The sequence below is a fragment of the Hyla sarda genome, chromosome 3, assembly GCF_029499605.1.
Source record: "Hyla sarda isolate aHylSar1 chromosome 3, aHylSar1.hap1, whole genome shotgun sequence".
Lineage (NCBI taxonomy): Eukaryota > Metazoa > Chordata > Amphibia > Anura > Hylidae > Hyla > Hyla sarda.
Genome location: NC_079191.1, coordinates 236,501,034 through 236,517,723, shown reverse-complemented (window position 1 = coordinate 236,517,723; position 16,690 = coordinate 236,501,034). Strand labels below are relative to the sequence as shown.

At 39.4% G+C, this 16,690-nt stretch overlaps 1 protein-coding gene across 9 annotated transcripts in view; it reads right to left on the bottom strand.

The window, feature by feature from the left end:
• The window catches only part of AFG1L (AFG1 like ATPase), a 198,610-nt gene that overhangs the window by 92,573 nt on the left and 89,347 nt on the right, over positions 1-16,690 (bottom strand). For all 9 annotated transcript variants that reach the window (XR_008891304.1, XR_008891303.1, XR_008891306.1 and 6 more), the window contains exon 6: positions 1,982-2,081. Coding sequence is in view for 5 of the 9 variants with exons in the window: in XM_056566260.1 (XP_056422235.1) it covers positions 1,982-2,081 (100 nt within the window). In the remaining 4 variants the exon portion in view is untranslated. The remainder of the gene's footprint in view (positions 1-1,981; positions 2,082-16,690) is intronic.

Genomic DNA, 16,690 nt, shown 5'->3' with positions numbered 1-16,690 from the left:
CACTTAAGCAAGAAGACTGTATTGATTAATGTTAAGAGGAATTTTTTGCCTATCATTTAAATATGATGCTAATTAGAAAGGTAATGAAGTACACTGTTCTCCAATCTCCAACCATTAAGAATATCTTATCTGCAAGGTTTTCAAAGCTTTGCTTTGAAAAGTAAAAGAATAAAAAAGGGGAAAAAACTTAAAATTGGTGGTGTTTTCATACAGCACCTATGCAAATCCTATTATTTAATGAACACTATGAAAGATCAGGGTTCACTACATAGTAACTCTCTTTTAAGTATGTTTTCTAAAAGATGGTAGCCAAATACTGTCAAGGGAGACTGAGTGTTTATATATTCGAGCATTAGTTTCATTACTAAGGGACTGAGAACTTTAAAACTGCACTTGAGAATATTATTTTAACCCATGAACATCACAGTTATTTTGGGCATTAAGAACACATTTTGACTGCCATTACTTTTCAATATCTCTGACAGGGTAGTCATATCCAGGAGTTTATGGTAAGCTGCCAAAGCCCACTAGATGTATCAAGCCACTATTAAACAAATCTTGTCTTTAGTATATACAAGTTAAATAAACTAATTAATTAATGAATTAATTAAAAAGTACAGTACAACATTTCAGGGCTAACTCCACTTCAGAATCTGCATAAGTGCATTGTACATTTGTGTATACTTTATGTAGAGAAAAAAAAAAGACCCCAAACAATGTTTAGAACTGACAATTAGAAGAGGGTAGGCATGCTAACATATAAAACTGATAATGTCATTATAAAAACATCCATATTTTATACTGCACATATAACAGTCAGTTACTATACTGTGACATCCAACTAGTATTTCTAAGTTAACCTCATTGTCAAAATCAATGAGCTCATATTCTGTTCTGGCAAAGAGACCTTCTGCTTTTGGTGTCCACCTTTGGCTCAAATAGACATGCCCAGCTTAGGTCTTGCTCACATCAGCTTTAGGAGCTGTGTTTGATGATTCCATTATAATGATGGGACTTTAGCAGAGAAAAATGGTCCTGCAGGTCAGGATTTGTTTTTTCTCTGCTAAAATCCTGAAAAATAACTGACATCAAACAGAAACCCAACAGACTCCATTCAAATTTAATGGGACCTGTCAGGAGCAGTTGGTGTCCATTGTCACACACTCTGTCCAGATCTGTTATCAATATCAGTAATAGAGATCTGTAAAATTGATGTGAACATAGCCTTACACAAACCTTTGCCAATAGAGACAACCAATGTGGTTGACATATTCTTGTACAAATACGGTATATATTTGTATCTCTTTATGAATCTTAATGTTTTATACAAGTCAAATTAATCTTGCCTTTTGATTGTAAACTCAATGGGGGATATTTATCAAAACCTGTTCAGAGGAAAAGTTGCTGAGTTGCCCATAGCAACCAATCATATCGCTTCTTTTATTTTTTTTAGAGGCCTTTTAAAAAAATGAAAGAAGCGATCTGATTGGTTGCTATGGGCAACTCAGCAAGTTTTCCTCTGGACAGGTTTTGATAAATCTACCCCAATGAGCATAATATAATTAATACTCTAAATATCTTTAATTGCCTTAAAAGGGTACTCCGGCCCCAATACATCTTATCCCCTATCTTCAATGGAAGTCCATGGGAGGAAGCGTGGCGGCCGTCACGCCCCCTCCCATAGACTTGCATTGAGGGGGCGGGGCGTGATGTCACATGGGGTCGGAGTATTGACGTCACCATACTTTGGCCCCGTGGTCATCACGCTGCACACTCTGAGCCTCCAGCGCTGTGAAGCGCTCGCAAAGGTGGGTGCTGAATGACAGATTGCGGAAGTCCCCAGCGGCGGGACCCCCACGATCAGACATCTTATTCTCTATATCCTTTGGATTGGGGATAAGATGTATTAGGGCTGGAGTACCCCTTTAAAGCGAACAACAACAAAAATTATCAAAAAAATAAACTATATAAACAAATTTACCATCTGGTGGTCTGTTTGATGTTGCTACAACAACAACTCCATTTTGAAAGAGATTTTCAAAAAGTTGCTTTAGGATCATGGCATCAGCAATATCTGTCACCTGCACAAAGAGAACAGAATTGATATGGTAAAATAGGCTACCCTGATGTTTGCACAAATAAGTCTAATAACAACAGCACTATGAACCTAGCCTTACACATCAGAGGTCATAGTAAACATTGAGTAAAGTTTTATAAGTTTTTTCTACTTATACGGAAAACTAACAGAAGAGTACAGCAGTTCCAGAGATATTCATCTTGTTGCTAATATGGTTTTTACTTCTTAACTGCACTTGGGGGCGGCTGCAGCTGTATTTGCAGTGCTTTGTCCAACCTCCTTTGGTCAAAACTTCAGGGTTATTTTTTTTAAAGGAGTACTCCGGTGGAAAAAAAAATGTTTAAATCAATTGGTGCCAGAAAGTTAAACAGATTTGTAAATTATTTCTATTTAAAAATCTTAATCCTTCCAGTACTTATCAGCTGCTATTTGCTCCACAGGAAGTTCTTTTTGAATTTCTTTCCAGTCTGACCTCAGTGCTCTCTGCTGACACCTCTGTTCATATCTGGAACTGTCCAGAGTAGAAGCAAATTCCCATAGCAAACCTCTGGACAGTTACTGACATGAACAGAGGTGTCAGCAGAGAGCACTATGGTCAGACAAAAAAGAAATTCAAAAAGAAAATAACTTTCTCTGGAGCATAAAGCAGCTGATAAGTACTGGAAGGATTAAGATTTTTTAATAGAAGTAATTTACAAATCTGTTTAACTTTCTGGCACCAGTTGATTAAAAAAAATAAATAAAAATAATAACCCTTCCTGGTAGTTAAGGACCGGGGTGACTGCTCATATCTATCAGCAGGCACGCCGTGCAAACCCCCACCCCCCATGTCCGCGATCGCCAAAAAAGCCCCATTCACCCTTACCCAGCAGGAGTGAGGTGGCATGGGTGTAAATATAATTTTTTTACACTAACATGCTGTTGTTGCCTTATACTTTTAATTTTCACAAGCGGTAAAAGGAAAAAAAGACCCCCAAAATTTGTAACGCAATTTCTCCTCAGTATGGAAATACTCCATATGTGGGCGTAAAATGCTCTGCGGGCGCACAAAATGGATCAGAAGTGAGAGCGCACCATGTACATTTGAGGCCTAAATTGGTGATTTGCATAGGGGTGGCTGATTTTACAGTGGTTCTGACATAAATGCCAAACAATAAATACCCACATGTGACGCCATTTTGGAAACTACACCCCTCATGGAACGTAACAAGCGGTATAGTGAGCCTTAACACCCCACAGGTGTTTGACGAATTCTCGTTAATGATGGATGTGAAAATGAAAAACAAATGCTGGTGTTACCCTAGCTTTTTCATTTTCACAAGGGAGAATAGGACAAAAATCCCCCCAAAATTTGTAACCCCATTTCTCCTGAGTAAGAACATACCCCATATGTGGATGTAAAGTGCTCTGCGGGTGAACTACAATGTTCAGAGGAGAAGGAGGATTTCAGGATTTTGGAGAAAGAATGTGTCCGAAATTGAAGGCCATGTGCGTTTACAAAGCCCCCCATGGTGCCACAACAGTGGACCCACCCCCCCACATGTGACCCCATTTTGGAACCTACACCCCTCACAGAATTTAAATAGAGGTTCAGTGAGCATTTACACTCCACAGGTGTCTGACAGATTTTTGGAACAGTGGTCCTTGAAAATGAAAAAATTTAATTTTTCATTTGCATAGCCCACTGTTCCAAAGATCTGTCAAACACCAGTAGGGTGTCAATGTTCACTGCACGCCTTATTAAATTCTGTGAGGGGTGTAGTTTCCAAAATGGGGTCACATGTGGGGGGGGTCCACTGTTCTGAGCATTGTAGTTTGCCCACAGAGCACTTTACATCCACATATGGGGTATTTCCATAATCAGAAGAAATGGGGTTACAAATTTTGGGGGGCATTTTCTCCTATTACCCCTTGTGAAAATGAAAAATCTGGGGTAACACCAGCATTTTAGTAAAAAAAAAAAAAAAACACAACAACAAATTTTTCATTTTCATGTCCAACTTTTGCAGAAATTTGTCCAAACACCTGTGGGGTGTTAAGGCTCATTGTAACCCTTGTTACGTTCCTCGAGGGGTGTAGTTTCCAAAATAGTATGCCAAGTGTTTTTTTTTTTTTTTTTGCTGTTCTGGCACGATAGGGGCTTCCTAAATGTGACATGCCGCCAAAAACCATTTCAGCTAAATTTGCTTTCCAAAAGCCAAATGTGACTCCTCCTCTTCTGAGCATTGTAGTGCGCCAGCAGAGCACATGACGTCCACACATGGGGTATTTTCATACTCAGAAGAGATGGGGTTACAAATTTAGTGGGGCATTTTCTCCTATTACCTGTTGTAAAAATAAAAAAATTGGGGGAATCTAGCATTTTAGTGAAAAAAATAAATTTATTTACACATCTTTAATGAAAAGTCGTCAAACACCTGTGGGGTGTTAAGGCTCACTGTACCGCTTGTTACGTTCCTTGAGGGGTGTAGTTTCCAAAATAGTATGCCATGTGTTTTTTTTATTGCTGTTCTGGCACCATAAATGTGACATGCCCCGCAAAAACCATTTCAGAAAAACTCACTCTCCAAAATCCCACTGTCGCTCCTTCCCTTCTGAGCACTCTAGTGCACCCACAGAGCATTTGACATACACATATGAGGTATTTCCTTACTCAAGAGAAATTGGGTTACAAATTATAGGAAGATTTATCTCCTTTTACCCCTTGTAAAAATTCAAAAACTGGGTTTACAAGAACATGCGAGTGTAAAAAATGAAGATTTAGAATTTTCGCCTTCAATTTACTGCTATTCTTGTGAAACACCTAAAGGGTTAAAAAAAAAATTATGTCATTTTGAATACTTTGAGCGGTGCAGTTTTTGTAATGGGGTAATTTATGGGTTATTTCTAATATGAAGGCCCTTCAAATCCACTTCAAACCTGAACTGGTCCCTGAAAGATTTCGATTTTGAAAATTTTGTTAAAAATTGGAAAATTGCAGCTAAACTTTGAAGCCCTCTGATGTCTTCCAAAAGTAAAAACATGTCAACTTTATGATGCAAACATAAAGTAGACATATTGTATATGTGAATCAATATAATTTATTTGGAATATCCATTTTCCTTATAAGCAAAGAGCATCAAAGTAAAAAAAAAAAATGCTAAAGTTTCTATTTTTTCATCAAATTTTGGAATTTTTCAACAAGAAATTATGCAAGTATCGACAAAATTTTACCACTAACATAGAAGTAGAATATTAAAATATATTAACCATACCTCAAGGATTTTACCAAACCATATGGTACACAATGAGAACAAAAGGTCTGAAAATGATATAATATTTATTATACAGTTATAAAACAATGTTTTGATATGGGTAGACAATTTGTCTACTGAAGAAGGGGTCGGTTTAAGCACCCTAAAACGTGTCTAGAGTCTGAATTGTCTGAATACAGCACTAAAAACAATCACTGCTGTTTGGCTGTAACCTGCACTGAAGTACCGGCTTTTCTACATTCTACAAGTCCTCACTCACCACACCTGATCCTCTCATCCACGTTTGGGATCGCTGCCGCACAATCACCAGTCTCCTGCTGGAGCAAACATCTCTACTTGCCTCCTGAGAAATCGCTCCATACCATTTGCACGGAGCTAGCGGCTGCCCGTGCTAGGGAGAGCCATTTACAGCACCCACATTGTCATCTTCACGGAACCAGCAGCTGCCTGCACCAGGGAGAGCTATTTGTAGCACCCACATTGTCATATCAGCCGCAGGACTTTTCCATCAGGTCCGTCACAGCACGGGACCAGGGGCCGGAGGATCGGTGAGATAATAATCCACAATTGCTTAGAAAGCTACATCTAGTTCCATTCAGGACTGCCAAATGTTCAGATTACAGCAATTTAACAATTTATATGCCGGACTATCAGCAAAAATTTTTTGCTGAACTATCAGAACGTCTGAGCTACAGCATTATAACCAGTGCTTTGAAAATCAGCCATAGTGTTTTTTCATCATTTCTACCATTAGGGCCCAACAGTAGATAGATATCACAGTGCACATTTTATTTTATTTTATGTATTTTATTTGTGAATCTATCATATGCTCTTGCATTGTTTTATACCTGTATAATAAATATTATATCATTTTCAGACCTTTTGTTCTCATTGTGTACCATATGGTTTGGTAAAATCCTTGAGGTATGGTTAATATATTTTAATATTCAATTTTCCACATTGGTCGGTGAGGATCGACTTTATTAACCAGTTACACCACGGATTTTTGGTAGTGAGCTGCACACATAATTTTTTCTTTCTATAACGTAGAATATGTCACGAAAAAACAGTCTCGGAATCAGAAGGAAAAGTGGTCACATGTGCAAAAAATGGCTGGGTCTTATCCAGGAGAAAAAAAAAATGTTTATATATCAACTGGCTCCAGAAAGTTAAAACAGATTTTTTAAATTACTTGAGTTGTTCTTTTCTGCCTAAGTGCTCTCTGATGACACGTGTCTCAGGAACTGTCCAAAGTTAAAACAAATCCCCATAGCAAACCTATTCTACTCTGTGCAGTTCCCGAGACAGACAGAGGTGTCAGAAGAGAGCACTATGGCCAGACACAAAAGAACAAGTCAACTTCAGCAGCTGATAATTATCGGAAGGATTAAGATTTTTTAATAGAAGTAATTTACAAATCTGTTTAACTTTCTGGAGCAAGTTTTTTCTTGGAATACCCCTTTAAGGGGTTAAGGACATTTATTTTTTTCATCCACAATGCCATCTGAGGGCATGTTTTTTGCATGACCAATTGAATTAAAATTGTGACCAATTGTATTTAGAAATCCTTTTTTCATTTAAAAATTTTTTTTTAAATATGTGCGGCGCAAACCAAAAAAAAAAATATATATTATTTGTAAGGGGAAATTGAACCCCTCCTCGATGCCAGCAATTTTTTGCGACTTTTTGGGGGTGAGTAGTGTTTCATATTTACGCAGTGCACTTTACAGTAAAACTGGAAGTATTTTAATTCTATGGTTCAGTAAGATCAAATCGATATCCATATTTGCATAGTTTTTCAATTAAGGCCATTGCACACTAGGAAATTCAGCGAGGAATTTTGGATCTGGGTTAATCAGGGTTAATTTTATGCAGAATTTGCAGCAGAAATTAACCCCTGCAATTCAGCAGCAATTCAAGTCCTATTTACAATGGGCTTTCCATGGTGGAATTCCACCAAAAGTCTGCATCTGAAGTTCCGCTACAGAACGTCTATAGTATGCAATCCTATTAAAAGGAGATATCCAGAGCTGAAAAACGTATCTCCTATCCTAAAGATAGGGGATAAGTTTCAGATCGCGGGGGGTCTGACCACTGGCCCCCCCCCCGCGAGGAAGGAATCGCACGAAGCGGCGGCTGACACGCCCCCTCAATACAACTCTATAGCAGAGCTGGAGCGCTGCAATAGCGATGTATTGAGGGGGCGTGTCAGCCGCTGCTTCATGTGGTGGTCGACACCCACTATCTGGCCAGCGAGCCGGGGCCCCATGCAGGAGATCGAGGGGGGCCCCAGCGGTCAGACCCCCCGCGATCTGAAACTTATTCCTTGTCCTTAAGATAGGGGATATGTTTTTCAGCATTGGACTACCCCTTTAAGAATCTGCTGCAAGCTGGTTCTGCTCAAAATTAATTACGAGTGGAAAATCCATAGTGTGTATGGGCTATTATTGTTCTCGTACTTTTACACCGTTCACCGTGTGAGATCATGTACAGTAATATTGGTGCAATGTTAGCACAGGCTACCTGAGGCAGACTGTACAAGAAGAGTGAAGATGGGAAGCATGGAGTTAAAGGGGTATTCCAGGAAAAAAACTTTTTTTTATATATCAACTGGCTCCAGAAAGTTAAACAGATTTGTAAATTAGAAGAAAAGGAAAAAAAGGGGTGCAAGTGCAGCTCACAATTAATGTGTAGACACTGCCTGAGGTCAACAGGGCATGCAACTATACCACAGCTGCAAAAAATAACAAAATATGTATAGAAAAATATTGCCCGGACCTTCCAAGGTAGTGTGATTTGATTGAATAAACAATAGATAACTGGGTCGTACTCCAATAATAATTCAATGGTTATTTATTTAAAATGTATAGTGCATTACTCCTCACAGGGCCCTTGTGAGAAAAAACACATATAATAGATATACAAAATTAGATATACAAGATTATACGATCTTGAAATGTAAAAATATTATAAAAATATATCACTGGCATATAAAATAGCTCTATATAGACGAATTCATATAACGTCTTTAAGGTATTGTAAAGGTATGGTATAAATGTCCTTTTGTGTGGCAATTATAAATCAAAGTGGATACTCTGTTACCGGTCCTGAGTGATGTGGCTCTGTCAGCTCCCGTGCCCGGATAGCGGTCAGCGGTCTTAGATAGTGCTGTGGCTTTAACTCTCAAGGTCCAGGTGTTATGCGGTAGTGGTCGTCCCAGGCTGGTGGCACTGGCAGGCGCCGATGGTGAATTCGCCGGGAGGCCGTGCGCTAGCAAGCGCCGATGGAAGATTTGTCAGGAGACCAAGCGCTGGCAGGCGCTGATGGTGTCGATCTCCTCACCGCTGGACTTGGAAGCCGGAGACTACACGCTGGGTAGATGGAGCTTGCCTCGTGTAGATGGCGTGTGACGTCAGCTTGAGCCGGAGCTGACCAGGTAAAATCAGGACCGGACACTAGTCTAGATCGACTAATGCGTAGGAGATCCACAATGTGATGAATTTGCTCCGTGAGCTAGAGCTTAAGTTCATGGAGAGCATAAATGCCAGTGAGCAAGATTAGTGCATAAGACTAGACGCGTTTCAGGGTTCTCAAATACGACCCTTTCCTCAGTAGTCATGATGGTTAAAAACAATGTTTGTCTATTTATAGGAGTACGAATCCCATGATTCAACAGTATTCTAAGTGATAACAAAAACATGAAATGGATAATCAAAAGGAATTACCTAGAGAGCAAAAGTAAATGATTGTATATGTGAATACCGTCAGAAGACGGGAAATGGACATATTGGATTACGTGTGTGGGTGAAACTGACTAAACTATTTGTAGGATTGCAATTGAATATCTTTCCCACAATTGCAATGAAAGTAAACATTATTAATAGAATGGAAATGTAAATAAAACATAAAAATAAAAGTGAGGGTAAAATTAAAAATAAAAATAAGAATAAAAATAAAAATAAAATAAAAATATAAAGATGAACATAAAAAATGGAAAAAATGGAAAAGAAATTAGATAAAATTAAATAAAAAATAAAAGATAAGTAAATGAATCAATGATAATAAAATAAATATAAAAATGAAAATAAAAAATAGAAAATAAATAAAAATATAAGTGCGAAATAAAAAGAAAATGTAATGAAATGGAAATTAAAATGTATAGGTAAGATGTCATTGTAGAGGATGGAGTCAGTCCATGGGGCACCCCCCCAAAACACTACAGGGGTGATCCCATGGGCCAAGTGCATCCCCTACAGAAATCCAAATAGTTCAAAACTGGAGTCGAGTCCCCCTGGTTCTAAAGTTGCAAATTCAAAGATCTTCTTACTTTCAGCCTTGGACATCTTAAGCAGATAACTGCCACCACGCCAATCTTGTTTGACTAATTGGAAACCAGTGAAGGAGAGAGAAGACATATCGCTGTTATGGATGGTAGAAAAGTGAGCTGATAACGGATGTTTTAAGTTTTTATTTTTGATGTTATTGAGGTGTTCAGCTATCCTCATCTTAAGGGCCCTTTTGGTACGACCCACATACTGCTTTTTACAGCCGCATTCGATTATATATAGTACACCTTTTGAATTACAGGTAATTAGCTCTTCTATTTTCCATTTGAACGTGTTAATTTTAGAACAGATCTCTAGAACTTTTTTAGGGCCCTTAATTTTTATACAATTAGCACATGTTCCACACCTCACAAATCCCTTTGTGTTTAACCAGGTAGTGTTCTGTTTCCTTGGGGGAGCTTTTATGGATGGTGCAACGGTAAGGCCCAAATTTGGGGCCCGAGTATATACTATCGGGGGACGTGATGGTAAGAGTGCCCCCACCTCACGGTCTTGTTGTAGCAAATGCCAGTGTTTCCGTATTATTTTTTCTACTTTTTTATAAGAATTATTAAAGGGAATTACCAATTTTCCTCCAAAATCGGCTTCTTTTTTTTCCCTAGTGTTTTCAAAAAAAGTGGTTCTGTCTAATAGTTTGATATTTTCAAGAGATTGTTCTAAACTATTAGACAGAACCACTTTTTTTGAAAACACTAGGGAAAAAAAAGAAGCCGATTTTGGAGGAAAATTGGTAATTCCCTTTAATAATTCTTATAAAAAAGTAGAAAAAATAATACGGAAACACTGGCATTTGCTACAACAAGACCGTGAGGTGGGGGCACTCTTACCATCACGTCCCCCGATAGTATATACTCGGGCCCCAAATTTGGGCCTTACCGTTGCACCATCCATAAAAGCTCCCCCAAGGAAACAGAACACTACCTGGTTAAACACAAAGGGATTTGTGAGGTGTGGAACATGTGCTAATTGTATAAAAATTAAGGGCCCTAAAAAAGTTCTAGAGATCTGTTCTAAAATTAACACGTTCAAATGGAAAATAGAAGAGCTAATTACCTGTAATTCAAAAGGTGTACTATATATAATCGAATGCGGCTGTAAAAAGCAGTATGTGGGTCGTACCAAAAGGGCCCTTAAGATGAGGATAGCTGAACACCTCAATAACATCAAAAATAAAAACTTAAAACATCCGTTATCAGCTCACTTTTCTACCATCCATAACAGCGATATGTCTTCTCTCTCCTTCACTGGTTTCCAATTAGTCAAACAAGATTGGCGTGGTGGCAGTTATCTGCTTAAGATGTCCAAGGCTGAAAGTAAGAAGATCTTTGAATTTGTAACTTTAGAACCAGGGGGACTCAACTCCAGTTTTGAACTATTTGGATTTCTGTAGGGGATGCACTTGGCCCATGGGATCACCCCTGTAGTGTTTTGGGGGGGTGCCCCATGGACTGACTCCATCCTCTACAATGACATCTTACCTATACATTTTAATTTCCATTTCATTACATTTTCTTTTTATTTCGCACTTATATTTTTATTTATTTTCTATTTTTTATTTTCATTTTTATATTTATTTTATTATCATTGATTCATTTACTTATCTTTTATTTTTTATTTAATTTTATCTAATTTCTTTTCCATTTTTTCCATTTTTTATGTTCATCTTTATATTTTTATTTTATTTTTATTTTTATTCTTATTTTTATTTTTAATTTTACCCTCACTTTTATTTTTATGTTTTATTTACATTTCCATTCTATTAATAATGTTTACTTTCATTGCAATTGTGGGAAAGATATTCAATTGCAATCCTACAAATAGTTTAGTCAGTTTCACCCACACATGTAATCCAATATGTCCATTTCCCGTCTGACGGTATTCACATATACAATCATTTACTTTTGCTCTCTAGGTAATTCCTTTTGATTATCCATTTCATGTTTTTGTTATCACTTAGAATACTGTTGAATCATGGGATTCGTACTCCTATAAATAGACAAACATTGTTTTTAACCATCATGACTACTGAGGAAAGGGTCGTATTTGAGAACCCTGAAACGCGTCTAGTCTTATGCACTAATCTTGCTCACTGGCATTTATGCTCTCCATGAACTTAAGCTCTAGCTCACGGAGCAAATTCATCACATTGTGGATCTCCTACGCATTAGTCGATCTAGACTAGTGTCCGGTCCTGATTTTACCTGGTCAGCTCCGGCTCAAGCTGACGTCACACGCCATCTACACGAGGCAAGCTCCATCTACCCAGCGTGTAGTCTCCGGCTTCCAAGTCCAGCGGTGAGGAGATCGACACCATCAGCGCCTGCCAGCGCTTGGTCTCCTGACAAATCTTCCATCGGCGCTTGCTAGCGCACGGCCTCCCGGCGAATTCACCATCGGCGCCTGCCAGTGCCACCAGCCTGGGACGACCACTACCGCATAACACCTGGACCTTGAGAGTTAAAGCCACAGCACTATCTAAGACCGCTGACCGCTATCCGGGCACGGGAGCTGACAGAGCCACATCACTCAGGACCGGTAACAGAGTATCCACTTTGATTTATAATTGCCACACAAAAGGACATTTATACCATACCTTTACAATACCTTAAAGACGTTATATGAATTCGTCTATATAGAGCTATTTTATATGCCAGTGATATATTTTTATAATATTTTTACATTTCAAGATCGTATAATCTTGTATATCTAATTTTGTATATCTATTATATGTGTTTTTTCTCACAAGGGCCCTGTGAGGAGTAATGCACTATACATTTTAAATAAATAACCATTGAATTATTATTGGAGTACGACCCAGTTATCTATTGTTTATTCAATCAAATCACACTACCTTGGAAGGTCCGGGCAATATTTTTCTATACAGATTTGTAAATTACTTCTATTAAAAAATCTTAATCCTTTCAGTACTTATGACCTTCTGAAGTTAAGGTTGTTCTTTTCAGTCTAAGTCCTCTCTGATGACACGTGTCTCGGGAAACGCCCAGTTTAGAAGCAAATCTTAACTTCAGAAACTCATAAGTACTGAAAGGATTAAGATTTTTTAATAGAAGTAATTTACAAATCTGTTTAACTTTCTGGAGCCAGTTGATATATATTATATAAAAAAAGTTTTTTCCTGGAATACCCCTTTAAGGAGGAGACTAGCTCAATCTCACTGGGGGGAGTCCAAACCCACAGGCACCAGTCATTTTAATCTTTAGAATAAATGTAGGGGTTATACCAGATATGAGCCTGATCGCTGATGTCCACCATTAGCAATGAGTCCCAGCTGCAGTTCCTGTGCTTTACAAACATAATGCAGCTCAGAGCATACATGTAGGTCATGTGTTAGTAAGGCACAGACAATCATGCGGTACATGAATGTCCAATATCCTTTATGGGTTAATGTCCTGTTGTGTACCGACACAGCTCCTGTAATTGATGTGGTCTATTTAGACTGCTATCTCAGAGCTGCAGCCAGATTTCTTAATGTTGGTCATCCACACAAGGATTGGCTATTACTGCATCAGAAACAGCAAATAAAATCTGAGATTTAACCCATTAACGACCAATCACATTCATGTACATGACTTGCTAAGGGTGTATGAAGTGAACTTACTCTGTACTCAGCAGCAGCTGGCTGCTTTCAGCAGTAGGTACATCTACACAATAAAGGCACAACAAATGAGCCCCCACACAGCCCCGTAGATGGAAAAGTAAAAAAAAAAAAAAGTTATAGGGGCAATAAAGGGCAATTTTAGTACATTTATTGAAAACAATTATTTTTAGACCACATCAGTTTTTGTTGCCGGACTGAAAACCGTGGTCTGCTGCTGTTTCAGTCAAGCACTAAAAGCAGATATGGTCCACAAATGCGTAGACCGGAGTGACTAGCTGGCTCCATCTGGCTCTTTCAATTGAATCGGGTGCGGCATGGGTCCAGCAGAGTTTTTAAATTCTCCCGCTGGATCCCCAAATCATGATTTGAACGCAGCCTAAATAAAACAAAATACTTACCCACATGCTGTAAAAGTCTGGAATTTGTTACAGGAGTGCTGAAGTTTATGGTTGGGCTCACACACAGAGGGAGATTTATCAATACCTGTCCAGAGGAAAAGTTGCTGAGTTGCCCATAGCAACCAATCAGATTGCTTCTTTCATTTTTGAATGGCCCCTTGAAAAATGTAAGAAGTGATCTGATTGGTTGCTATGGGCAACTCAGCAACTTTTCCTCTGGACAGGTATTGATAAATCTCCCCCATAGTATTTTTGGGGCAAAACTAGGAATGGGTTAAAACTAAAGTTTTTCTCTGTGTCAGTTTCACTCCTGGTTCTGGCTAAAATACTGACAAATAATGACCAAAATACTGTGTGTGAACACAGCCTAAATCTCTAATTCATTTTCTATTACTGAAACAATTGGGTGGAAGCATATGTCAATTTTATAAAGTATAACACAATGAATAGGGTGGCTTTACAGGGTTTGATGTCAACAATAGTTGACATATTCCAATTACAATATTTGCTGATTATAAGATGACTCCCCATATATTCAGGCTTCCTAAAAGACAAAAAGGCATGAATGTAAGACTACTTTATCAGAAGGGGATGTTCCGTGTCCCTTACCCTCATTCTCTGTTCATTCTCCCCACTTAATATCCTACTGGCTAGGCACTGCTGGGAGGTGTGCACTGGAGCCAGGCCACCATAATTTTCATGCGGTTATCCAGGAATAGAAAAAAAAAGATTTTTTTTCAAAAAACGTTCCCTGTCTGTCTCCAGGTTGGGTGTGGTTCTGCAGCTCAGTTCTATTGAAGTTAATGGAGCCAAAATTGAAGACCACACCCAAAGTGGAGACATGGAGCGGTCTTTGAAAAAAATAGGTCAGTTTTTGCTTCCTGGATAACCCCTTTAATAGAGCCAAGTTGTAATACCACACCCAACCTGGAGACAGACGGGGAGCAGTTTTGGAAATTAGCTCTGTTTTCTTATTGTTGGATAACCCCTTTAATACAGATTGACTAGCTGATGTTTTTAGGGGGAGAAACGGAAAAGAGACCACAAACAAGAACCTTCTCTTGATGGGCATTGCCAAAGCTCACTTGATGGCCAATGCCAAAGCAAGGAATCTGGCCACATGTTTCCTTACCATTGACACAGAGAAGGCCTTTGTGTGCAATGGAGTTTTTTTGAAGGTGAACAAATTGGCTTGGGCCCTTGGTTTATTTGGAAAGTTATGTCCCTATGTAGTGGTCCAACCGTGCAAGTGAGGATGAATGCTAGTCTGAGCCTTGAAAGCAGCTAGTCAGGGGTGCCCATGGTCTCTGCTGCTTTATATGTTGGTTTTGGAGCACTTGGCAGTGGCTCTTTGCACACTGTGGTTCCTGCATGGCTCTCAAATCAGTTAGCAACAGATCAAAACTTATATACCAACAAGTTTCTCCTGTACGTCTCATGCCGCTGTATCTGCCCTCAATCTAGGGCTGGGCGGCATGACTAAATGTGTGTATCACAGTATTTTTGTAATTTTTGGCGGTTCCACGGTATATAACGGTATAACGCCACTACAAGCAGACACACTGAAGCGATGTGCGAGTCGCTGCGCATGCGCGGTGTACTCGCACACATCGCAGCCGCTCCCCTGCTCTATGAGCTAGCCCGAGAGCTGCCACGATGTGTGAGTATACTGCGCATGCGCACAGCAACTCGCACATCGCAGTGTGTCTGCTCGTAGTGGTGGATTGCCGCTCTGAGCAGGCACCTGTAAAGGCAGCATACAGCGGTCCTTCAGCGGCGGGTCCGCAGCGTAATACACGCTTATGATCTGCTCGTGTGAACGTACCCTTAGTCTAATTCTCAGAGTGAGTGTAGAACCCAGATCATGTGATCAAAAGGTCATCAATGGTCAAAGTGAGCCGTATAAAATCTAGTAAGTGAATGAAGTAAATGATGTGCGTCTGTCTGTGAGTGTATGTCAGTTTTTCTGTATGTATTGTATGTGATTGTGTGTAAACTTCTGGCCTAAACTCTGTAGCACTGCCCAGGAAACCAGGAAGCACCAGGAAGAGGCAGTTGGGAATACCCCTTAACCCTTAAGGACCAAGGACGTATGAGTACGTCCTTGGTCCCGCTCCCGTGATATAACGCGGGGTCCCACGGTGACCCCGCATCATATCACGGCAGGCCCGGCGTCCTAGTGAAGCCGGGACCCGCCGCTAATAGTGCGCGGCACTGATCACGGTGCCGCGCGCTATTAACCCTTTAGCTGCGCGCTCAAAGCTGAACCACGCGGCTAAAAGTGAAAGTAAAAAGTGCCGGTTAGCTCAGGGAGCTGTTCGGGATCGCCGCGGTGAAATGGCGGCATCCCGAACAGCTGTACTACAGCAGGAAGGTCTCTTACCTTCCTTCCTGCAGTCCGATCGCTGATTGAATGCTTCAAGCCCGAGATCCAGGCTTGAGCAATCAATCGCCGAAAACACTGATCAATTCATCCCTATGGAGATGCATTGAACACTGTTAAAGATCAGTAAATACAATGTTATAGCCCCCTATGGGGGCTATAATATTGCAAAAGAAAAGTGTTAAAAAATCATTAACCCTTTGAATTATCCCTTCCCCTAATAAAAGTTTGAATCACCCGGCATTTCCAATAATAAAAAAAACAGTGTAAATAAAAACAAAAATAAACTTGTGGTATCGCCGCGTGCAAAAATGTCTGAATTAAAAAAATATACAACTAATTAAACTGCACGGTCTATGGCGTATGCGCAAAAAAATTCCAAAGTCCATAATAGCGTATTTTTGGTCACTTTTTATATCATGAAAAGATTAATAAAAGCGATCAAAAAGTCAGATCAAAGCAAAAATGGTACCCATAAAAACTTCAGATCACGGCGCAAAAAACGAACCCTCATAGCGCCCTGAACACGGAAAAATAAAAAAGTTATAGGGGTCAGATGATGACAATTTTAAACGTATACATTTTCCTGCATGTAGTTATGATTTTTTTCTGA